Source organism: Myxocyprinus asiaticus, chromosome 2, assembly GCF_019703515.2.
Source record: "Myxocyprinus asiaticus isolate MX2 ecotype Aquarium Trade chromosome 2, UBuf_Myxa_2, whole genome shotgun sequence".
Classification (NCBI taxonomy): Eukaryota; Metazoa; Chordata; class Actinopteri; order Cypriniformes; family Catostomidae; genus Myxocyprinus; species Myxocyprinus asiaticus.
Window position 1 is genome coordinate 51,592,518 of NC_059345.1, and position 26,186 is coordinate 51,618,703.

Consider the following 26,186-nt stretch of genomic DNA (forward strand, 5'->3'; position numbering starts at 1 on the left):
CGGTCTCAGACGCGGAGGCAACTGGGATTCATCCTCCGCCACCCGGACTGAGGCGAATCACTACGTGACCATGAGGACTTAGAGCGCACTGGGAATTGGGCATTCCAAATTGGGTAAAAAAAATAAAAAAATAAAAAATAAATAAATAAAATAAAAACGGTGTGAATAAACTTGCAAACTGAAAACATTCAAGCTCATTAATTATTCAAGCCTGGTGCATGCTGGGTACACCAGCTTCAAAATGTTAAGTAAAATGTACTCATTTTATTTACCTTTGAAATTTGCTCAAATTAGCAAAATTTTTCTAAAAGGTTTTTTACTTTTGGATTAATACATGATGACGCATTGTCAGTGTTAATCTCATCAGCAATCACTGATGAAAATGTCAGGGTAAAAACAAAGGATTTTTGGACGAAAAAGATGCATCATGACGATAATTAAATGTTTTTATTTAAGCATACTGTTGACAAAAATATGATGAGAACAAAACAATACTGCAAGATATTAACAGAAGACTAGAAGACATCTAGAGAAACATCTGTTTATAGAAGAAGACATTAGATATGGATTGATCTAATCCAATAATCCAGCATGTTGGGGAGTTGAACGCACTTTAAAACGGGTTATTACCTCACTCAAACGTATACTATTTATATGTGAGATCAGTCACTATAATCACAACAAATATGTAATATTACAATTTACATCTGCACAGAATGAAAAGGTGAATTTAAACTAAATTACACGCTACGCTAACTTAAATTCTCTCCCATCCCAGTAGGTGGCGATATGCAAAAAGAATGCAAATTGCCAAAAACAAAAGAAGAATGTGAAAGTGAAAGTGGAGATAAAAAAGGACTTAAATATTGATCTGTTTCTCACCCACACCTATCATATTAGTGATATCATATATTAACCACTGGAGTCTTATAGATTACTTTTATGCTGAATTTATCTTCTTTTTGTAGCTTCAAAGTTCTGATCACCATTCACTTGCATTGTATGGACCTACAGAGCTGAAATATTCTTCTAAAAATCTTTGTTGGTGTTCAGTCATACACATCTGGGATGGCATGAGAGTGAGTAAATGATGAGAGAATGTAATTTTTTGGGTGAACTATCCCTTTAAAAGTGTTCAAAAATGGCCCTACCCAAACTGTTACCACAAAGTTGGAAGCATACAATTCTCTAGAATTAAATTGTATGCTGTTGCGTTTAAGATTTGTCTTCACTGGAATTAAGGGGCAAAACCCATTCATTAGAAGGTGGTGTCCACATACTTTTGGCCGTGTAGTGTACATGACTAAAACATTGTTTTCTACTGCAAAAGAAATGTCTCAGATTATCATAGACATATATACAACAGCTGAGATTTTCAGTGGAAAAGCATGGCATAAAAATGCTGTTGTACAGAGAAAAGAGGTGGAAATGAAAACCAAGAAAAAACAAGAAAACAGGAAGTGGATAATAATAATAAGTCTGCTGAGTAGACATTGGGATTTAAAACCTGAGAACACTGCCACATATTTAAAAACCAACATCGGGCAACACTTCATAATAATGTTTATCAGTAACACCAAGAAAAATGATTGTAATATATAAGGTTTTACAGATATTTAGAAAGAATTTGTATTAATTAGACAGTAGTCAAATGTTAGCCAGTCAGAAATGCATTAAACTCTGATACACATATTAATATTTTAATGCTAATTATCTACTTATCTTTTAAGTTACCATATAAGATAATGACTTGTGACATTTCTAATAAAATGCTGTCCAATATTGTATCACGTCATTAATTTGAAGGTGTGTTAATGAATCAGATTTCGATGTTATGTTTATATGCATGTTGCTTTAGGGAAGCATTGATCATGTGAAGCTGAAAGCATGAGGTTTGTGGACTTTCTTCCTCTAGTTTACAGAAACCTAAGAAACAGAACATCTAGGCACAGGCAATGAAGCATATCTGTGTCCTTATGCTCACGGAAACAGGATGAATTAAAAGAGAGAGACAGACTGAGAAACAGGAGCCAGTCTACCTTGACCTCCAGGATACATGCAGCGGAAGGCTCTGCCAAGTTCTTCAGCCTGAACTCTTCCGGCTGGAGTCAGTTCTCCACCCCACTTCAGCACCAGAAGTATAGAGGGGCTCTCCTTAAGGGTCTCTGAACACAACATACACAGCATTGACATCAGGCACAATATTATTTAGCCAAGTTGGACAACTTCCTGGTTTAACATCCTTTGCTGGCCGTAAAGCAAACAATCATAGCCATAATCTACCCCTAAAATAAGAGGAAGCATCATTGGTTCACTGGTTCCCGCTGTGGTCGGCGCCATGTTGTTTTATCTCATGACTCGAATGTTTAACCCTTTAGCGAGTATTGACGCCAACTACCACCCCTGGAGTCGTGATTTCGAATCCAGGGCGTGCTGAGTGACTCCAGCCAGGTCTGCTAAGCAACCAAATTGGCCCGATTGCTAGGGAGGCTAGAGTCACATGGGGTCACTATAATGTGGTTCTCGCTCTCGGTGGGGCACGTGGTGAGTTGTGCGTGGAGGCCGTGGAGAATAGCGTGGGCCTCCACATGCACTACGTCTCCGCGGTAACGCACTTAACAAGCCACGTGATAAGATGCGCGGACTGATGGTCTCAGACGCAGAGGTAACTGAGATTCGTCCTCCGCCACCCGGGTTGAGGCGAGTCACTACACCACCACAAGGACTTAGAGTGCATTGGGAATTGGGCATTCCAAATTGGGGAGAAAAGGGGAGAGAGAAAAAAAAAAAAAAACAAGTAGGAAAATCTGAATGCAGCCTTCTTTCACAGGAATTCGGAGGATGCAGGAGATGTATCCTTCATTGGCACTCACAACCCACAATTCTTTGCGTCAACGTAAACAAACAACATTTCTCCGAAAAAATTTTGTATTTACTCTAAAATATGATGTTCAAATGCACGTAATGTTAATTCCCAAGTTGAAGTACCTCAGTAGATGGGTGTAAAATATATAATATGTAAAGTTCTAATAATATACAGTGTAAAATAAAGTATTATATAGCAAACATAAAAGTAAAGCTTCAAAATCCCTTTTCTTTTCTCTCTACATCGTTATAACTCTCCTGAAGTTTACCTCAGAGATTCCCTTCTCACTCAGTACACTCATGCAGGTTGAGAGTGAGGCATGCCATCATTGCAAATATGATATGTTCTGTTTCCGAAGGCCATCTCATTTAAACGAAGCTAGTTCTAAGTGGGAGATGCTCTGTATACCGCTGCCTACAGACGGTGTCCTACCTAGCAACAGCCTTCGTAATGAAACACATCTAATTAAAGTAAATGGTGACTGAGGCAGTCACTCTGCATCAGAGCATGTGAGCGGAGCGGTGATAATTCCACCTGAGCGGTGAAGATCCCACTCCGCTCGCTCAGGCCGCTCAGCGCCGCTCGCTCAACCCAGAATGTGCTTTGTGATATGCTGGTTTGGGAATCTGCGAAATAAGCAATAGGCCTGCAGGAGTTCAAACATTGTTTTAGTGAAGTTGCAAACCGTATAGCCTAAATAAATGCTAAGTATAAATCGAAGCTAAGAATGAGGAAATCGAAAAGGTGTGGAGAGACCGTGAGAATTAGCAAATATTCCTTTTGGAATGCGTCACATTGCCAGAAAGCACGAGGATGTGCCACGCGAACATAGTAGTGCAGCAAAAGGTGAGCTAGCAAGCTACACTACCATTCGATATTATATTAATAGATAAGTAGATAAAAAGGTATCTTGTAGTTTTGCAATCATGTCAGTGCAGCGGCCAGCCAGATGCAGGCCCGGTTCTGCGGGGTTGTGAACGTTAGAGCATCCTCAATTGAATATGTAAGCTTAATAATACTGTGTATTGGCAAAGCATATTTCCTTAAATCCTGGTGAACACACACAAAATCCTTGCATCAAAACCAATAAACATGTATGATCTTGCAGATCAGTGTGTCCTAATTTGCAGGTGCAGCATTTTGCATTCAGTAATTTGATTAGTAAAGATTTCTGCTCTCGCATAGAGAATTTCGTTTCAGAATTATCTCACTTAATCAATCGCATGTTGCTTTCAATTTCTGCTCCAGGATAAAGTGGCACATAACTGCTGGTCAGTTTCCCAAAGCCAAATCCACACCTTAACGATAAGTGAAATGTAAAAAAACTGACTCTAGATTAGTGGTTGCGGATAACATGTTCCGACATCGCTTGTTGCATTCATGTGCAGAGAAAAAATCTATTTATGATTGCACATTAGAAAAAAACTTTTCTTAAACGAAGGCAGTGTAATTTGTGAATTAAATTTTTTTTATTTATTTTGGGATCATTAAACATGATTTAATCTAATATGCAGTATATATATATATATATATATATATATATATAGGACAAAAACTCACGATAATTTTTTATTTGTTAAATCCATGGTTAAACCCTGCTGTACATATAAAGCTCTCATGCACAACACATGATTGTTTGACGCATATAAAGTCCAGATTCACTTTATGTTGCTTTAAAAGAAACAAAAAAAATCAAGGAACAACAAAGCGGGCACATGGTATTTACTAATATAATAATTATTATATAATTAACCACAGTCCTTTAGATTGCATAAAATTCGTACATATAAAATTTTAGGGAATATATTAATCAAGCAACAATACTGAAAAAGAGAAAAAAACATTCACTGCTCTTTTCTGGATAACATAATACGCCCTTTAAAACTGAACACAAAAGTAGGATGAGAAATTGCTCATTTTATTTTACAGACTTAAAGTCTGATAGCATTAAATCGGAAACATATTAATATATCAAATCTACAGTATAAGCATTCTGTGGAGACAACTGAAAAACAATTATGAATTTTACTTTTACCTGTAATATTTTCCTGGTACCAGTCCATGTTTTCATTATTGCAATAAACGACTCGAACAAACATTAAAGTTGAAAAGATTGTGGTTTTCTGGGTCAGTTGTTTCACTCAGATCCAGTTTAAACTGAAAAGCGCGAATTTGCATGTATGTGAGTTTCTGCGCTAACGCACATAAACCGGTAAGCCACAACATCAAAACCACCTGCCTAATATTGTGTAGGTCCCCCTCAAGTCCCAAAACAGCGCCAACCCGCATCTCAGAACAGCATCCCATCAGGCACCAACAATCATCCATGTGATTATCTAATCAGCCAATCGTGTGGCAGCATTGCAGTGCATAAAATCATGCAGATACGGGTCAGGAGCTTTAGTTAATGTTCACATCAACCATCAGAAAGGGGAAAAAATGTGATCTCAGTGATTTGGAGTGTGGCATGATTGTTGGTGCCAGATGGGCTGGTTTGAGTATTTCTGTAACTGCTGATCTTCTGGGATTTTCACACACAACAGTCTCTAGAATTTTCTCCGAATGGTGCCAAAAACAAAAAACATCCAGTGAGCAGCAGTTCTGTGGATGGAAATGCCTTGTTAATGAGAGAGGTCAACAGAGAACGGCCAGACTGGTTTGAACTGACAAAGTCTACAGTAACTCAGGTAACCACTCTGTACAACTGTGGTGAGAAGAATATCATCTCAGAATGTTATTCTGAGATGCGGGTTGGTGCTGTTTAGGCGGCACGAGGGGGACCTACACAATATTAGACAGGTGGTTTTAATGTTGTGGCTGATCGGTGTATGTTTTATCACTTGTAGAGGCACGTTTGATGACTTGTTTAAAGTAAAAAGATAATTTAAAACTGAAAAAAAAAAAAAAAAAAAAACATTTAAGGCATTATTTGAAGATGTTCAATGGCATATGTTCTAACAGAGAAATATTTGACCAATTACAAATGATAACGTAGGTCTGTTAGACCCGACTATCTAACAGCCGTTGTAAACCAGTCCAAAATAAACAGCGAGATTTTATATACAAAAACACAACAATACAATCACATAATTTCAGATGTGTACATTACCAAGCATTTGATAATTTAATAATAATAATTTAATAATGTTGGCCTATAGCCTAGCCTATATTTCACCCTATATTTCAGCCAATGTGGGCAAAGGGGCAGTTGCTCGGGTCAATGTAGCCACCCCCCATGTATGTGCCCAGAAACAAGTATACTACAGAGATATTTCATGTCGGAGCAGGATTTTAGCAAATTTTTTTTTTTTTTACCGGTGAGCGTGAGTGGTACTTGAATGGAGTGTTCACTTGGGCCGAGAGTGGCTGAGCACACACATGGAGCAGGTAATTGAGCAGAGTGTCACACCGCTCCACTTCACTCACATACTCTGTTCTGCATAACATCTCCTTTTGTATCACATGGAAGAAAGAATGTTATACGGATTTGGAACAACATGAGGGTGAGTAAATGAGGAAAATTCGAATTTTCTGGTAAACAATCCTTTTTGGGGATCCCTACAGTTAAAGATTCGGTTCTCAATCTAACTGAATTGGGAATGAACAGAAAAGAATTTAGCCCTCTAAAACAAGACTGACAATCATATTCTGCTTCTTTGTGAACAGTACCCATAGTTTTACACTGAGCACCAGCAGTGTCACGGTGATTCATTCTGGGTAAATCACATCAACAGTGCACAGTGGAAAAAGTCTGGTTATGAGTTATTGTAGTCTTGTACCTTCCTCCTCACTGGATGTTTTGGGCTGTCCATGAGGAAGGTAGGTTAGCTGAACTTTCCTATTGATTCCAGAGAAATGGCCATACCTGAAAAAAAGAAACATTTCAAAAGAGAAGACAGTGTGACTAGCAGGAATACTACAATCTCTGAACAAGTTTACCATCCACCTTATTATTCTTGATTGACATCGATATTAACTTGCCACAAAGAACTGCTAGAACAGATGCTCTGAAATCCATCCATTCTATCTATGCCATTCCAGAATGCTGAGTGATGCCTCAAAAGGGTTTTAAAGATGTTAGTGACAGGTGATATTACTGTTTCACTATGTGGTGTTGGGCGACTCTTATTACTTAGACTCTAAAAATACTGCATGTTGGCAATATCATTGTGCATAGTGTTCATATACAATTTCCACAAACCGAATCTCCTTTAAGAAATATTAAAGATATCTCATTTGATAAACCAGAAACATTAAAGTATTGTTTTTTTAACTGTATTGTAACCTTTTTTGTGAGAAAATGTTTTAAGAACATGAATGTAATGAAAGTAATGCTGTTTTCATAACAACTGAGCCTAAGAATTAATAAATGTTTTTATGTATTGCCTGGTAGCCTGCCATTAAAAGTGGGAAAGTTGCCACAGGTATATTTTGAAAAAGTTGTATAATTCATGCTTAGTCTCAGAGCCATGTATCTATTTCTTTAAAAAATGTCATTATATGTCAAACGACTGAAAGGAGGTCACTAAGGGAGACTACAAGTGTGCCAGTTAGAATGACCCAGTTAATATCTTACATTAACTTACATTTCTAAAACAGTCTTCAGTTGTTCAAGTTTGGACTTCTTTTCTTCAATCTCACAGTCAGTATGCTGTCCCATGTCTGCCAGGAGTGTCCTGGTAATGTCCAATACTTCCTGTGGGGTTGGCACAACACATATGGACTGGTCCTGCTGTCAAATTCTGACAAAAGTCAATTAAAAAACAAAACAATTTTTATTTTTCAGAATTTATGACATGGTTACCTGCAGTTGTTTGGGTTTCTTCAGCTTCAGTTTGCCCGTTTTGTACCCACCGTATTTTTCAAAAAGCTCAAAAAACCTGTAAAAAGAAAGCACTTTTATTTTGTGCTATTTGGATAATTATTCTTCAATTAAATGATTTAAAGAGTAGATAAAAGGAGCTCACATGGGATTCCGCACTTCCATCTTCATCTTCTGTTTTGGTGTGCGATCTCCATGACGGATCACAGCAATTACACAGCGCAGCTCCATCCTAACAAAGAGAACCAAAAAAGTCATTCTGATTCTACAAAATAGGTGTCACTTATATAACTTATGGTATTATCTCAAGAACACTGTAAGTGGCATACAATGTAGCTTTGGTGTATTTAGCAAATATAAAACTACAAGCAACTTATCTGTGATCTTGTTGCTTTGTACTTGCATAGGTCATTATTCATGTAAGGAAACTGTAATGGAACTTAAATTCTAGTATGATTAAACAGCTTGAACTCTGCGGACCCACCAGCAGGTCCAAAAGGGTCGCTATGTCACAAAAAAAGTTTATGTTTAAAATGTTCAAGTCTCCGAAAACATAAGTCAGGCATATGTGGTATCATTTGAAAGCTTAGAATCTGAACTTTTCATAGATAACATCACTTCTGCATTTATGTTACATAAAATAACAAAATAAGGCTTGAAAACATTCAGGCTGCAAATCAGCGCCACCTAGAGGTCATGTGGTAGAAATATTAATATGAATATAGACAAATAGACAAATATAGACACTTAAAAAGACAAATCATATATCGAACGAAAGCTCTCATTCTCAGGAATGCGATTATTTAGTTGCCCTAATACTCCAGTTTCTAAGAATTTTCAAAATAATCACAAAGTGAAATATGATTTCTTGAAGACATCAAAGAGAGACAAACGTCTCTTTTATGAGCCGATCACTGCTGCTATAAGCCCCAAATAGCCAAAAACTTTATATCTGCTTTTACCTTCGGCATGTTTCTAAAAAATGAGCCATTGTTTACTTGTCTGTGAGCTTGCTTGTGTGAATAATCCAATATTATTTCTTAGATGTCTAGAACAAAATATTCGGTCCAGCAGGTAAAGCATGCTAAACAAATCATCGGATATACAGTATATATTATCGACTACTGAAAATGTTTTATACATCATCACAAAGGGGTGATCCCAGTTTTCTAATGACACCTAGTTTGAGCTTTTAATCCACTCAGAGGCCGAGATATTAGATGAAACCTTGGGGGGGGGGGGGTGCATGAACTGAAAATTAGACTGAATGTCTATGGACGAACACATCTGTGAGGGCTAAAATGCACTGGAGCGCCACCTACATTTCAGATCTGCATTTTGTGATGGAAGGTAATAAAGGAAAAATTATTTTCTATTAGTACTTGCTGCCATCTAATGGATTAAAATAAGTCTTTTTGGAACCAGAATTGCATGCTTCCGAAGTTAGGACACATAAAAAAAAGATTCTATTCATCATAAGATTGTAAACATTTACAATATTATTTATGAATATTTGAGTTGGTAACTGTACCAACTCAAATATTCTTGTTACTCCTTTACATGTCTCTGATCACTACTTCGTTCAATTCAACATGACCCTCCCATCTACATTAAAACAGTCTCCACCTTTGGCTTTCCTTTCGCCGTAACCTCCGTTCTCTTTCACCCTCACGCCTTTCCACTGCTGTCTCTATCTCTCTTCCCACACAAAATGTATTTACCACGCTTGATGTAAACACTGCCACAGACACACTAAGCTCTATTTTAACAACCTGTCTAGACAACATCTGTCCTATCTCCTCTAAGCCAGCACATGCTACACCACCCAGCCTCTGGCTGTCTGATGTCCTTCGTGAACATCGGAGTGACCTCAGAGCAGCTGAGAGGAGATGGCGGAAATCTAAAGATCCAGCAGATCTGGGTAAATATCAGTCTCTGCTTGCAACTTTTTCAGATAATGTTAAACCTGCAAAAAAAATTGGAGGCAATTACCAGAACAAGATCAACAGTACCACAGACACTCGCAGCTTGTTTAGAACATTCAACACACTTCTCTGCCCTCCCCCTCCACCACCAGACACATCACTGACAGCAGATGTCTTCACCACATTTTTTACTAATAAGGTTACAACCATCAGCAATACATTCTCAGCACTACACCCTGTCAAACACCCGTCTCCTGTATGCAACTCTTCTGTCTCTATGTTCTTTCCTCTGACTGACAATGAGGTCTCTAAACTCCTCCTCTCCAACCACCCCACCACCTGTTCCCTTGACCCCATTCCTTCTCACCTTCTCCAGGCCATTTTTCCGTCCATCCTACCTGCACTCACACACATAATTAACACATCTCTACTTACAGGCACTTTTCCCACTACATTTAAGCAGGCTCGAGTAACCCCGCTGCTGAAGAAACCCGCACTTAATCCCACACAAATAGAACACTACAGACCAGTCTCTCGCATCCCATTCATGGCAAAAACACTTGAAAGGGCAGTTTTCAATCAAATCTCTGCCTAACTCTCACAGAACAAGCTGCTGGATGACAATCAGTCAGGCTTCAAAAGTGGACACTCCACCGAGACTGCCCTGCTGTCTGTCACTGAGTCGCTGAGACGGGCGAAAGCTGAATCCAGATCATTCGTCCTGATTCTGCTGGACCTTTCTGCAGCCTTTGACACAGTCAACCATCAGATCTTACTCTCTACCCTCTCCTCACTGGGCATCATAGGAACTGTGCTTGACTAGTTTAATTCCTATCTCTCAAGTAGGTCCTTCAAGGTACCCTGGAGAGGTGAGGTATCCAAGCCACATCAGCTACTTACTGGGGTACCTCAGGGATCAGTGCTTAGGCCACTTCTCTTCTCTATATACACAACATCACTGGGACCCATCATTCAGGCACATGGTTTCTCTTACCACTGCTATGCTGATGACACGCAACTCTACTTGTCTTTCCGGCCCAACAACACCACAGTGACTGCTCGAATTTCTGCCTGCCTGGCAGGCATCTCGGCCTGGATGAAAGAGCACCACCTGCAACTCAACCCAGCCAAGACTGAACTCCTTGTCTTTCCAGCCAACCCTGCTGTTGAAAACAACATCACCGTGCAGCTGGGTGCAACTACAGTAACGCCTTCCAAATCAGTCAGAAATCTAGGGGTAACCATCGACAACAGACTAAATTTCACAGACCACATCTCAAAGACCGCAAGATCATGTAGATTTACACTCTACGATATCAGGAAGATAAGACCCTTCCTCTCTGAACATGCCACACAACTGCTTGTCCAGTCACTTGCCATAACTAGACTGGACTACTGTAACGCTCTCATTGCAGGCCTCCCTGCATGTGCAATTAGACCCCTGCAAATGATCCAGAATGCAGCAGCACGTCTGGTCTTTAATGAACCAAAGAGAGCACGTTACACCACTCCTTGTCTCTCTCCACTGGCTGCCGGTTGATGCACGTATCAAATTCAAGGCTCTGATGCTGGCATACAGAACAGTCACTGGGTCTGCTCCAGCATACCTAAAATAATTTATGCAGAGCTACACGCCCACTAGAAGCCTGCGGTCGGTTAAGGAACGTCGCCTTGTTGTACCAACACAAAGAGGCACCAAAACACTTTCCCGGACTTTCAGCTTCATCGTACCACGTTGGTGGAATGACCTTCCCAACTCCATCTGTGAAGCTGACTCACTCTCTGTCTTCAAAAAACGACTAAAAACACAAACTTTTCCATGAGCACTTAACCAGTCATTTAAAAAAAACAAAAAAACAAACAATTCCTGTTGCAATTTATTCTGTTCTGAATACTATTATGATGCTAGTGAAACTTTGTAATACAGCACTTTTCATACCACTGTCTCCTTAAGATGATTCGCTTATGTTTTCCTCTTTTGTAAGTCACTTTGGATAAAAGCGTCTGCCAAATGAATAAATGTAAATGAATAATTGCAGTCTTTTTTTTTTATTTGGGGTTTTTTTTCCAAAAAATTAGACCAATTTTTTGGCAGTTAGTACACAGTATGTGTAAATGGTGAGCTTTTAAATTTGAGTGTGAAAAATTGCAGGCGGCTGCCCAAAAATGCCCCAGAATTGAAGAGGTTAATGGATAGCGCAGACTACTTCAATAAGCCAAAGGGCAAAGAGTCAGTATGTCATGTGTTAAGTACATGGTGCCTGATGTAGTGGGGACAATAGGAATGTCCTCTGCTTCTGTAGGTATGGACCAGGGAATATGGAACTGAGGAGCCAGCTCCCTCATCACAATATTTCTGAAAGAGAGAACATCCAGGCCAAACTCAACACAAACAACTCAACCATTGTGTATTTTGCAACTTTTATTTTTTGTTGTTATTTTTGTTTTTTGTAATTTGTGTATTTTGGACCTTATCTGATAATCATAAGGCTTGATTTACCCTAGAATCTTGGCACAGTCATCATAGTATTTCATGGAATTCTTCACAAAGCTAAAGCCGTTGACATCGCAGACATACGAGTGGCCATTGGCTCGGAGAAGGTCAAATCCACACACTGTTTGCTACAAAGAAAATCAACATGACCAGTTTTTAACCAACCTGAAAATGAATAGAAGTAAATCCTAAAACCCCTTTAAATACAAATAATCAGAAACCTCTTTATTCTGCACTGAAATTGAAACCTGAGCAGATCGTCTGACCTTGAATGCCAGACAGACTTTGCGGGCCACAAGTTTCTCCATGGCAGTGAGCATGACCGGGTAACGAATTTCTTTGCCTTCACTGTCTCGCTCAACTTTCCCATCCAGAGCAGGGGACTTGCGTGCCTCTGCATGAGCATAATCTGGCCCAACTGTATACACCTGAAACAAAACAAACATGCACTGAAGCAAAAGATAATAGGAAGTTTCTTATCTGATATATATAAAGGAGAGTTATAAAAGACACAAAAGTTTCCAGAAACATTTCCACATACACCATAACAAGGTGGAAGAGATCAAAGTTAAAACACCAAAGATTCTTATGTCTGTTTATAAAATGTTGCTGCTCCACTGGGTAAAAAAGGTCAAACAGAGCAAGACGAACAGGGTAATGCAATCTCTGGTTGGGAAAGAGGGTCAATTATTTAGTACCTTCACATCTGTCCCATCGGTTGGCATGAACTCTTCATAAATATATGAGCCTGTTTTCCTCACGCTACTCTCTGGAGAGTAAACACTACTTCTGCTCCCAATCTGAAACGGAGAGGCATATACGCTCAAATATTTCTCTCCTCCACATTGTACATTATGCATAGTTTTCTTTGTATCAGTGTTTCTAGTAAAAACTAAAGTTCACATCATTGTAGGCAGTGTTGAAGAAGCTATTTTAAAACTGTAGCTCTCATAATTTTAAGTAGTTAAACTACAGCCAAGCTACCCTTTTGAAGAAGTAGATAGCTACAAGTTACTAGTAAATAATGTAGTTACTAAGCTAAAGTGGCAAATTTTGTAATTACAGAACTATAATATAGTATAATCAGATTATACTTGTTTTTTTAGAGCCATGTATATCTGCCACAATAACAATGATGAGCTCAATTAAAAGAGCATCAAACTTTAACATATTTACATTTAATACTACTAAAAAAACAATTTATATAACCGAAAACATAGTAACAACCAGTAAAAACAAACCATCTTTTGCTCCAGAAATTTAAAATGCCATGCACTTCTGGGAACACCATTGAGTAGCCCATTTCACACAGAGATCCTGGAAAGAATCCTGGAAAAGTCATTCAGGAAACTGATCTGGCGCTGCAAGATTTTGTTCATTCACACTGCCCAAACTTTCCTGTAATCTGTGCTCGCATTTACACACATCTCAGAAAATCCCGTAAAGACAAAAGAGACATCACGATGTAACGTCTATTGTACAGGGTCTTAAGTTCACTGATAACCTGCATCTTCTCTCTCAAGAAGCCCGCTCTTTCATTCTCTTATTAACAAATAAATCGTGTAAGGTACCACTAAACTGATTGTTCATTTAATCGTCTGCGCAGATGGCGAGTAGCTCGCAAGTCTTGGTATCACTTAAATTCGTAGTAATTGTTATCTTATTTTTTGAGTTTTATTTCTACATTAGGGATGTAACGGTAATAGATTTCCATGGTTGCCATTTTTATTGATTTTATTCCAGCAGCTAATAGACCTACTTTTAAAAATAGCTCATAATGGGCCTGGGTAGCTTAGCGAGTATTGATGCTGACTACCACCCCTTGGGGTCGAGAGTTCAAATCCAGGTGTGCTGAGTGACTCAAGCCAGGTCTCCTAAGCAACCAAATTGGCCCAGTTGCTAGGGAGGGTAGAGTCACATGGGGTAACCTCCTCGTGGTTGTGATTAGTGGTTCTCGCTCTCAATGGGGTGCATGGTAAATTGTGCGTGGATCGTGGAGAGTAGCATGAGCCTCCACATGCTGTGAGTCTCTGCGGTGTCATGCACAATGAGCCACGTGACAAGATGTGTGGATTGACGGTCTCAGAAGCGGAGGCAACTGAGACTTGTCCTCTGCCACCCAGATTGAGGCGAGTAACCAAGCCACCACGAGGACCTACTAAGCAGTGGGAATTGGACATTCCAAATTGGGGAGAAAAAGGGAGATAAAAACAAAAAATTAAAATAGCTCATAAGATCATTTTTGTATTGTTCAATGTTAATTGTTTTTGTGTAATTGGCTGCTATCTACCAACTCAATTTCCTCTTGAGGACAATAAAGATTGAAAGTGAATAAAGTGATAACTGTCAAAAAACAAACAAAAAAACAATTACGTTATCAAGGTGCATTGTAAAATGATTAAGACTGAATAATAAAAATAAATTAAAAAAATATTGTATTAAATATTCTTTTTAGATAACATTAAAACAAAACAAAAAAATTAAAGAATTTGCAATGATACTACCCTGCAAGATGTGCATTCGATTCTGTTAATGCTTTTGTAATTTAGTTTGACTCTAAACGACCTACCTACTAAAAAAAGAAAACTATCTATACAGACTATGCTTTTTTCTTCAGACATTAGCATTTATTACAATCAAAAATAATTATTTTTTATATTTTTTCTGCTATCACTGTCCATTTTTCCTGTGTGCCTCTTTAACACTGTTTTTTAAAAAGTACTTTACAAATAAAACATATTAGCAACAAGTGCATTGTACGCTTACTTTTGCGCTGCTCTTAAGCATGTTTGAGAAACTTCGAGTTAAATGTTTCTATCTTTTCTTTGTTATTTTCATGATTTCTACAAGCTATAAAGTTGAAAATAAAAGCAATACTTGGAAGAAAAACATGACTTAATGTGTTGGAAATTAGCAAAAAAATTTTAGGGTTAAGAAAATAAATGTATGAAACATTTAGCCTGTCGTAAAGTTGCATATAAGCACTGCGGCGAGTTTGACAGAAAGTCTACCTATAAACCTAATGAGTCATTACAAATCTTGTAAAAGTATCTGTATCTGGTTGTTTCTTATGTAAGGGGGTCTATAATTTATTAGCCTTCAGCTATACCTAGTGTATTTTCACTTCAGGTACATCAGGTTTGGAGTGTTCCCTGCATGAGACAATACTTTTTTCGACACAATTAACAAACTAGGTACCCATCATCAACATTTTAAATACCCAAGATATTCTATATTGCGGACTTCAATCACACCGTATGAGAGGGGGAAATAGAGGTTCAGGCTCCAAAATTCGGTGTGCTGCGCTCTCTGAATGAAAAAAAGAGGAATTAATTTATTTGGTCACTTCAGGTTTGTAATGCTGTAAATCTAGCCGATTGCTTCTTAATTGAACTGATATTTACAATGTAAATGTCCTTTAATTGGATTTTAAAAAAAATTATCTGTAACAAATCCTGACTTTATATTCTCGCAATGCCTTGAATGATAAAATGACAACAGTATAACAGCCGTATGTTTTTAAAAGCGGGATGTACAGTGAAACTGTTACATCTGTTGTCTGCATACAAACTTTCTCCTTTGCATGATAAATATGTCATCATTACGACACACTCTTCACGGTATCGGCTCTGCCTTTGTTCACACAGACACATTCCGGGGATTGATCCCAGCAATGTTACTAGGGTCTTATCCCAGGAAACATTTTTCTGGCATTCCAGCTCTGGCTTGTGTTCACACAGAAAGCTTCTCTGCAATGATCCCAGAAAAATCCAGAAACCAAAGCCAAGTGTGAATGCAGCTAGTGATGACTCAAGTGCCATAAGTTGATTCAAATCACAATGCTACTTTGGTTCTCTTTTTTTAGTAACAAGGCTGCATGCATAACACAATGTGATATGAAAAACAGAGATGTAATGATTTGTCATGTTTCACTGTCTGCTACTTGCTGAAAAAATAGCTTGTTGCTGGAAAAGCCACTGTCATGTTACCGAAAAGTGTTGTTAAGTGAGTAGAACCGGTAATTTGAGTTACTCCCCAACACTGATTGCAGCATAAACTCTGCAATTATGTCTTTTCTTTGAAAACAGCTGACAAGGGAGGCCAATACAAAATGTCAGCATGCTTTTTTTGGTTTCGCAGCATCAAACAAATTCTGCCCTATTTTGAGACAGGTATCAAATAATGCGCCTGTATGACTGAGGGGGCTGTAGCTAATAGGAGGGATAATAATAGGGAGCCATTGCTAAAACAAAGACCTTTCTGAAGAGGCGTTGGCTGCCTCCTCCAGCTGAGGTGGGGTAGTAGATGTACACATTATGGTCCTCTGCAGAAACTGGCTTCTCTACGAAGGGTTTGAGGAACACTTCACCGTTAACTTCAACTTGGTCTTCTCCCTCAATCAGGTTGCACTCTGTGGCAAAACACAGGAAGCAAAGTAAAGGCCAATTAATACAGTGTTCTAATGAATGGAAACAACATTTTCACTATTTAGCACTTTGATTTTCATTTGTTTAGAGAAGAGATTCAGTTATCAGTCCTTGGGGAGCTGTCATAGCTGCCAAGAACATAATGGCTCAGTGGATGCCAGATGGTCACAACACAGGCCTCAGAGCAATATCTGTATTGTTGGCATGTAAAACACTTAAAAGTGCTCTACATATGGGACTATATTTACTCAAAGTCTAAAATAAATCAGAGAAAAGACTAAGCAGGACACTCGGATAAATTTGTCAGTTTCAACTATTCTATTGAATGATAAGGATATCAAGCAATCAAATAACAAGAGAACATTGGACAGCGTAAGTGTCAAAGGCATTACTATACCATTCAGTACATTCTAAATGCTACAAGTGAGCATAAATGAGTGAATTCAGACATTGCTGTTGACACTAACGTGCTTTGTATATGACGTTACAATCACATTGTGTCCCGAGTGACGATGATCTGAATCAAATCACTCATGTGTTTTTTCTGTTCAGACAACAAACTAGATGAATTTCAGTTGGATACACCAAAAAATATACATATACTTATTTTAGCAACACATCTGAACAAATACAATATCAAGCACTGACTGACCTTCAGGCTTGTCAGGGTCGCGATTTAACACCGCATAACGTGGCAGATCAATCCCTTCCTCTTGCAGGATACGATATACCTCCCTCCTGAAATGTGTGTAAACGTGAGGTAATTTGGAAAACTGTGGTTTGGCTTGTAAAAAATATGGTGAATTAAAAGGAATACCTGTCCTGTATGTAATACTGCATATTAAGGTCATTGAGGAGCAGCGGGTTACGGAGCTTTGCATAACTCACTGCCTTGTCCAGTGGGAAACCTAATTAAAGAGAAAGAATCACTGTTGGTGTAGTATAAAAAGTACCTGTCAAATACAAAACACACATGCATAAAACAATGCATCACTTCACTTATGCCTATCACTTATTTTTACACAACACAAGATTCACTGTTTTATTGGATCAAGTCAAGTGAGCAACTGCTCATCAATGGCTGGATCATGATTTTTTTTTAATTCTCATTATATTGTAAGGATTTCAGTGGAGAAATCTGATCCAAGACCAGCTTAAAAGGGCAAGTTCATACAGAGCACAAGACATACCTTTAGAGTGAAAGGAGATCAGGCAGTCACAGAGTGGCCACTTTTCCACTGGCTCATTAAGTATGACGTCCTCTGGAAAGATTACCACGGTAATGTACTCAAACTTACAAAGACGGTCCAAGATCTGAGTCATGGGTTTGGACTTCGATTTCTTCATCATACAGCAAATCCCCATCACGATCTGACGCTCTGGAGGCTTAATGGAGATAGTAGGGAAGTGAGGGAGACATAACTCTACCAAAACATTCTCAACTCTGATGAGTGGGGGCAGCAAGATTGCTACTGCAATGTAGAGAGTGTGGGTTGCCCTACACATTTGTACAGACCTCGACAAAGAACTCTTCAAAGGTGGAGTTTAGAATGATTTACAGGAAGATATGAGACATATATCAACATGTTGTGATTTGGATACTGGTGTGCCCACCAAGTTTATTATTTGGTTTAACCAGAAAAAATACCTTGGTCTACCACCTTAACCAGGATGTGAACACCAAGGCTATGCTGGTCCACCAGCACCAAACCAACACTAACCAGCATAAACCATACCGAACCAGCACTGAAATTCATGCTGGTCTAAGCTGATATTTTCAGGAGGTACTGCATAACCCAACCCCCCCCCCCAAAAAAAGAAATAATAATTATATATATAAAAATATCTAGGCTAATGCTGCCTTCATGTGCTCTCGGAATTATCCAACTTCCCACTTCTGAAGTGGTAATTATGAGTATGTCACATTAAGTGCTTTGTTGTCAAAAGAAAAGAAAAACATGACGAATTCAATTTCGTTCATGAATATTTCTAGAGAAACTTTTATTTTGACACCATACATATTACTCAGTTAGCTTGCTGACGATAATGGAATTTGAGTCAAATACATGCTATTTTCATGGTGTAAAAATTTACAACATACCTTAAATGGTTGCTGATATACAGAAATGTATATGAACAAAACGGCAAGCACTAACAATTAGCTGTATTTAGAAAAATTAATAAAATATGTTATTCTCAAAACTGTCCTCTCCTCCGCCATGTCGAAAGTTTACATCCCCTCCCAACTCGGAAACTCGGGTATCAAAATTATCTGAGTTTCTAAGTCGCATTTTCGACTTCAGGGGTCGTTCATGTGCAACTTCCAGATCATTCTGATAGCACGCCAAGGCAGAATTATACCACGGCATTATTTAATTTTTGATTCAGATTGGCTAATACACATTCCAAGGGTGTTCATTTTTTTTTTATATAACTGTACAGCAATGAAGTAGATCTAGGTAAGTTGACCACATTACAGTTCGTATCACTTTGCCACTTGACAATTTCAAACTAGTAAATGCAGCTTGAGCATTTTCTAAGCAAGATACTTTATCCGTATTGTCAGAAGTACACTGGCGGCCAAAAGTTTGGAATAATGTACAGATTTTGCTCTTATGGAAAGAAATTGGTACTTTTATTCACCAAAGTGGCATTCAGCTGATCACAATGTATAGTCACATTAATAACGTGAAAAATTTCTATTACAATTTGAAAAAAAAGTGCAGCAGTGACAGCTTTGCAGATCCTTGGCATTCTTGCTGTCAGTTTGTCCAGATACTCAGGTGACATTTCACCCCACACTTCCTGTAGCACTTGCCATAGATGTGTCTTGTCGGGCACTTCTCACGCACCTTACAGTCTAGCTGATCCCGCAAAAGCTCAATGGGGTTAAGATCCATAACACTCTTTTCCAATTATCTGCTGTCCAATGTCTGTGTTTCTTTGCCCACTCTAACCTTTTCTTTTTGTTTTTCTGTTTCAAAAGTGACTTTTTCTTTGCAATTCTTCCCATAAGGCCTGCACCCCTGAGTCTTCTCTTTACTGTTGTACATGAAACTGGTGTTGAGCGGGTAGAATTCAATGAAGCTGTCAGCTGAGGACATGTGAGGCATCTATTTCTCAAACTAGAGACTCTGATGTACTTATCCTCTTGTTTAGTTGTACATCTGGTCTTCCACATCTCTTTCTGTCCTTGTTAGAGACAGTTGTCCTTTGTCTTTGAAGACTGTAGTGTACACCTTTGTATGAAATCTTCAGTTTTTTTTGGCAATTTCAAGCATTGTATAGCCTTCATTCCTCAAAACAATGATTGACTGACGAGTTTCTAGAGAAAGCTGTTTCTTTTTTGCCATTTTTGACCTAATATTGACCTAATAAGACATGCCAGTGTATTGCATACTGTGGTACCTCAAAAACAAACACAAAAACAATGTTAAGCTTCATTTAATGAACCAAATATGTTTTCAACTGTGTTTGATATAATAGCAAGTGATTTTCTAGTACCAAACTAGCAATTTAGCATGATTGCTCAAGGATAAGGCGTTGGAGTGATGGCTGTTGGAAATGGGGCCTGTCTAGATTTGATCAAAAATGAGTTTTTTCAAATAGTGATGGTGCTGTTTTTTTACATCAGTAATGTCCTGACTATACTTTGTGATCAGTTGAATGCCACTTTGGTGAATTAAAGTACCAATTTCCTTCTGAAAAATCTGTACATTATTCCAAACCTTTGGCTGCCAGTGTAGTTCTAAACACAGGGGCAACAAAAACCTGAAAAAAATCTTGATAAATATGTGGTACATGTGGTAACTGTGGCATGAGCAGAATAATTGACTTTGGGTCACTGAATTATTGAAAAATTTAATGCACACCTAAATTGTAACAGCCCATTGTCAATTTTTCATCACATTTCAAATCTACCAATGCATATTGGATTGCAGTTGGAAAAAGGGGAACAGGGAACAAGAGAGTCGAGGTAGACTGATATACAGTATCAGTATTACCGATTAATCGGTGCAGATATTTACATCCGTTTTCGGCAAAAATCAATGCCGTTAGTCACTGATTTTATTTGTGATTAACAATCACATGGAGACTTTACGTATCTAAATCTTTCATCATTGACAATATTTATCAATATTTTATCCTTACTTCAATGCATATTTTGTTATTTTGATTAGATAATCAAGTGTTCCAAACTGAAGCGAGGGCATGCAAAGAAAAATGCGACTAGACTATATGGAATCGTGCTCCGTCAGCAATACATCATGTCACCAACTTCATGTCTTGAATAATAATGAACCTTATTCCTCATTAAACCTCATCTGGTGAAATATCTAAATAGGCTATACAAAACTCTTCACCTGGTAAATTTATAGTCAATAAAAAATTTGGTAAATACTTAAACAGAGTACTGTAATGGAACCAAGCCTCTGTCATTTCAAAATAAGGGCCTCTTGTGTATTTTTGGTTTGCTTAAAGTTAAAAGTCCAAGATTCTGCATCATATCTTAATTAATTATTGGGATTGTGGTTGAACAATAAACTGAATCTGGGATTTTATTCATTTTGGACTACTGTAGCCTCTATGTCTGTGCCCGTCATAGTAAGTAAAGGCTAAGACATTTTTATGACATTCTGCAAATCGATTTTAAAAACTACTGGCCGATTAATTGGTTATCGGCAATTTTCCACCACATTAGTTATCGTTATCGGCAAAATCCACTATCAGTCAACCTGTCAGGTAATGGCTGTTCACCATTCACTAGGGTTGCCAACCATCCCGTATTATACGGAATCCTGTATTTTGTTGCCTTCTGTATGAAATCCATACAGGATGCCGTTTGTCCCATATGAAATCCAAAGGGGATGACGTTTGTCCCGTAATTTAATGCCTCACACCCAAACTGCTGAGAATGTATCTCAAACCGGGAGAAATGGATCTGAAACACAACTTTTGCGTGAGTTGTATGAGCTATCGGCTGTTAAACATTACACGGACGCCACAGTTGACAGAAGTGGCCGGGGGAATGATTAATGACAAATCAGCGCACATTTTCTGTGTTTTCAGTCAGAAATGGTCAAACATATAGCATTCGAGTACATGACTTTGTTTCTCACCATTGTGATTCCAAAAATACAAGTAATTCATGACATGGCATTACATTTTATTGCATATGTCAGTGCTCTTGCAGGAAGAGAGACTCAGCTAAATGACAGTAGCAGCACTTTAAGTGCAATAGTACAATACAGAAGGCTTAAGTTGAGTTAAAATGATTAATTTGATTCTTACATTTCCCTTATGATATTAAAAAAGTATAAGGCTTAATTAAGCTTAATAATCGAGAAGAAAAAGCTTGATGGAAAATATTGTCTTTCTCCATTGATTGCAGCTTTGTTCTTTTTACAAGAAGTGTTTATTAAATGTGAAGATTGATAGAAATTCGGTTCTAAGCGTATTAAGGGCCATTCACACCGGAGCCGTTTCTGCATACGTCTGCACCGTTTTTCAAATGTTTTCCTATGTAAACAAGCTCTAGATGGACCTCTTTGTACAGCGTCTCACGCCAGAGATCCACTAAAAAAAACAAAAGTCCTGTATTTAAAGCTGGATTGTCGTGTATTTGGCTGGTAGAAAGTTGGCAACCCTACAATTAACTGTGGTTACCCCCACCCCCATTAGGCCAGATCCTTAATTGATGTGCACTCTGTCCATACCGAGTCATCCTCCAGGTCATGTTCGTACAGCTCCATATCTGTCCTCATGCTGGCATAGTCGTCCAGGCCCTCGCTCTCATCCTCTGCGCAGCCCACGAAGAATCTGGGAGCGCCGCACTGGCTCTCGCCGGGGCTACTGGGCTCTGACATTACAGTCCACAGCGGCAGCGACCCTCTGCTTCCTGCCGCGCCATCTCACACTAACACGCAGAGCTGGAGGGGCACGCGGCCAGACCAGCTCCGTACCCAGCCTGCAGGAGCCGCAGTGGGGTCACTGGCAGAGTGCGTATGAGTGTGAGAGTGTGAGGTGGAGGGCAGATTGGACGAGGATAGCCCAAGTGCAGGTAGATAGTTATTGGGATAGATGTGAAGTGGTGGACTGATGACTCATTCTTTCTTTAGGTTGTTTATTTTTATTTTTTCCAGCCTATTTCAGAAGGGATATTTCTCCAGCTCCTCACAGAGTGAAAAGAAAGATGAAATGATGAAGCCTGATGTTTGTTTTAGCTCAATGAGGATTGGCTGATGGTCAATGCAGACCCTGTAAACAGACAGAATTAAGCAGCCAATTGCAATTATCATGCTTGCACTCATGTTACAGCTTATGCTCTTGTGTCAACCAATTCTCTAGTGGCCACAGGTCTGTTCTGAGATTTAAAATACATTTGTGCCATGGCAACCAACTTGTAAGACGTGGCAAATTAGATGAACTCCCACTTTACGCTTGACGTCAGTTGATAGATAAACCTTGATACAGAATTAAATTAAATATTTTTTTTTTACTTGAGTAATGTTAGGGAAACAATCTCTAATTAACTAATGCAAACTAACACCAATAAGGCACAAGCGACAGAATATCAATGACTCTAAAAGAATAATTACACCCCTGCCTCTAAATTCATTCCACTGTTGTGAAGTAGTCAAACAAATTCACAATTAGGGCTAATAAGCCCAGAAAATTGGCATGAATTGTCTCATCAAAAATACTACACTAACAACAGTGTTAAATCTACACTGTAAGCCCCTATATACTGTAGATGTAAGCTTTCTATAGTCTTTAATGGAATATTTTCCCCAAAAATGACAATTCTGTTATCATTTACTCACTCTCAGTTGTCCCAAACCTGTATGACTTTCTTTTTTTTCTGTGGGAAAAAAAAATGGAGATGTTAGGCAGTATGTTTTTCTCAGTCACAATTAACTTACATTGGATCTTTTTTTCCGTACATTGAAAGTGAATGTTGACTGAGACAATCATTCTGCCTAACATCTCCTTTTGAGTTCCCAGGAAGAAAGAAAGTCATATGGGTATGGAGCAACATGAGCAAATGATGAAAAAGTTTTCATTTTTGGGCAAATAATTCATGACATAATACTTTTGGCCAAAAAGGAATATTCCGGGTTCAATACAAGTTAAGCTCAATCAACAGCATTTGTGGCATAATGTTGATTAACACAAAAAATTATTTAGACTCCTCCCTCCTTTTCTTAAAAAAAAAAAAAAAAAAAATCTGGGTTCCAGTGAGGCACTTACAGTGGAAGTCAATGGGGCCAATCGGTAAATGCCGTTTGTTTTTAAAAATGAATAAGAATTACACGTGTATAAATATTAAGTTGCCTACTTTCTAGAGTCATTACGGTTGTTATTCTGACTCGTTGCACAGTAAGCACGAAGAGGATATAGAGGCAGCAAACGGGTATAAAAACGAATTAAACAACAAATAAACATGTGTATACAAATCTGAGTATACATGATGTAATGCGAGTCATGACAATTTGCGCGACCATGAACACTTTGAGCTTCACCTCTCTTCAATATGCTCACTCAAGGTGCTCTCAATATCTCATCAGTCACTCACCCCAGCGCTATTCTGTGAGGATCCCGATTTAAATCAGATTAATGTTGGTCACATTACCACTAATAACAGATGTAACTGTTTAACCTTCAATAACGGCACCACGTCTTCATGCATTTGCTTAATATTATTGAACATCAAATAAAATACATGTATCTCACATTTATTTATTAATTATTGAGGATGACATATGGGAGAGTATATGTATCAGTAGCCCCCTGTGGAAAGAGTTCGATTGGAAATTGAAAATGAGATTTTTCAGGACACCAGTGGTGGTATCAAAATATGATAGTAGTTAGAGAGGCTGTGGAATGATAGGGGACCACACACACATTTTTTGGGATTGTCCATAAATCAAACAGTATTGGCAACAGATAAAGGATGAGATTGATAAGATCCTAGGAATAGATATGCCTAAGATCCCATTGGTTTTTCTGCTTGATGGAACCCCTCCTGCTATGTTTAATAAAAATCAATTGTACATATTACACATAATCCTTATGACTGCCAGGAAAATTATCACGGTGAACTGGATGAAACCCCATGCACCTACTTTAACACAATGGACACAGAGACTAAAACAAGTGTACTCTATGGAAAATATGACTGCTACGCTACAGTTAAGAATGATACATTTCAACATAGGTGTGCACCAATTCCAATGTACTTGACTTGATGCTGACTTAAATTATGGAAATTTCCCCTGTGTGTGTTAAATTATTTTGAATCGTTAATGTTAAAATACTCACTGTTTCAAAAGTGTAGCCACAAGACATAAATAATGTGTGTGTTAACATGATTTTAGTGCGATAAAATCACTTAAAATTTTCTGTGTAAAGTTATATCCAATTTTGCAGCTTTGTTGCCATGACGATGTGATGTCAACAAACCCTAAAATGACTGTAAAAATAACTATTTAAACAACTTTACATCTCAAATAACACATGAGTTTTAACAGAAGAATTAATGTAAGTGATTTTATAAAATTATTAAGCTTTACATTTCTGTCTTTAAACCCTCCAAAAATTCACCCCATTCACTTCCATTGTAAGTGCCTCACTGTAACCTGTAAAGCTTTTTTTTTTTTTTTTTTAAAGAAAAGGAGAAACGAGTCGAAATAATTTTTGTGCTACTTAACATTATGCCACAAATGCTGTCGATTGAGCTTAACATGTATTGAACTCGGAATATTCCTTTAAGTCATTCGTTTTATAATAGGAGTATAAAAATGACAAATTATCTTCTTTACGCCCCTTTTACAATCACCTTTTACTCTGTATTCATCCAAATATTCCCAATGACCACATGAATCCATTATGCTCTTGGCACATGTGTTATTTTAGGTAAAGCTGGTTCCATACTTAACACGATTATCCCTCAGCTGAACAAAGCATTAGAAGTTCAGAAGTATTACGAGCTCAAAATCTCTATTTACACCTGTTCAACTGGTTAAGGAGCACAAATATAACCTGGACGTAAGCCCTACACATGCAGAATCTACATTATATATATTATACACTCTATTACAAATACTAACCGGTTTGAACAGTCAAAAGCACAGAATGTGCTGAAGCAGCGTCTGATAAATACACACGTGTAAGTGTAACAGCACACAGTCTATGTCTCAAGACACTAGATAACAGTCTCAAAGCACTACACCTGTGAACACATCATAACATGTGCAAACAAGCATAACAACAGCCATTACATAACAACGTACACCTCAAATTCTAAAAACACCAAAGAAAATATATATTAGGAATGATTTCTTGCCACTTGCCATTTCTAAATATGTAAGATTGTGAGTAGGCTGTGTGGGCAAGCGCTAGCCGCTATTCGTTAGCTCAGTGTAAACAAGACACTTTTCTTCAGCTATTCGGTCAATCCAATAACAACCGAAGCAAATTAGACTCAGTTTCAAGAATATTAGAGCTCTTTAGTTTCGTGCCATAACGCGGAGCTAATCGGCTTTTTTCCCCCCAATGATAACTTACTACGTTGAAATGCGAGGCGATGTTGACGGTTTCACAGCCGTCCTCGGATTTGACATGTTGTAAATGAAACCGAACTTGACTTCGG

The 26,186-nt window shown here is 38.2% G+C and overlaps 1 protein-coding gene across 9 annotated transcripts in view; it reads right to left on the reverse strand.

Moving 5' to 3' along the window:
* LOC127414473 (inositol hexakisphosphate and diphosphoinositol-pentakisphosphate kinase 2-like) overlaps window positions 1-26,155 on the reverse strand; it is a 53,781-nt gene extending 27,626 nt beyond the window's left edge. For 5 of the 9 annotated variants that reach the window (XM_051652576.1, XM_051652551.1, XM_051652534.1 and 2 more), the window contains exons 1-15: window positions 26,102-26,155; window positions 22,252-22,792; window positions 17,725-17,920; window positions 17,352-17,442; window positions 17,187-17,272; window positions 16,364-16,518; window positions 12,806-12,907; window positions 12,374-12,535; window positions 12,114-12,235; window positions 11,868-11,969; window positions 7,834-7,920; window positions 7,671-7,746; window positions 7,453-7,589; window positions 6,646-6,731; window positions 2,040-2,165 (exon numbers count right to left, since the gene is read on the reverse strand). In XM_051652576.1, the coding sequence (XP_051508536.1) occupies window positions 2,040-2,165; window positions 6,646-6,731; window positions 7,453-7,589; window positions 7,671-7,746; window positions 7,834-7,920; window positions 11,868-11,969; window positions 12,114-12,235; window positions 12,374-12,535; window positions 12,806-12,907; window positions 16,364-16,518; window positions 17,187-17,272; window positions 17,352-17,442; window positions 17,725-17,920; window positions 22,252-22,401 (1,678 nt within the window). In that variant the 5' untranslated portion in view covers window positions 22,402-22,792; window positions 26,102-26,155. The remainder of the gene's footprint in view (window positions 1-2,039; window positions 2,166-6,645; window positions 6,732-7,452; window positions 7,590-7,670; window positions 7,747-7,833; window positions 7,921-11,867; window positions 11,970-12,113; window positions 12,236-12,373; window positions 12,536-12,805; window positions 12,908-16,363; window positions 16,519-17,186; window positions 17,273-17,351; window positions 17,443-17,724; window positions 17,921-22,251; window positions 22,793-26,101) is intronic. The other 4 variants (XM_051652584.1, XM_051652543.1, XM_051652569.1 and 1 more) reach the window with 1 other exon arrangement.
* Between the last annotated feature and the right edge of the window lie 31 nt (window positions 26,156-26,186).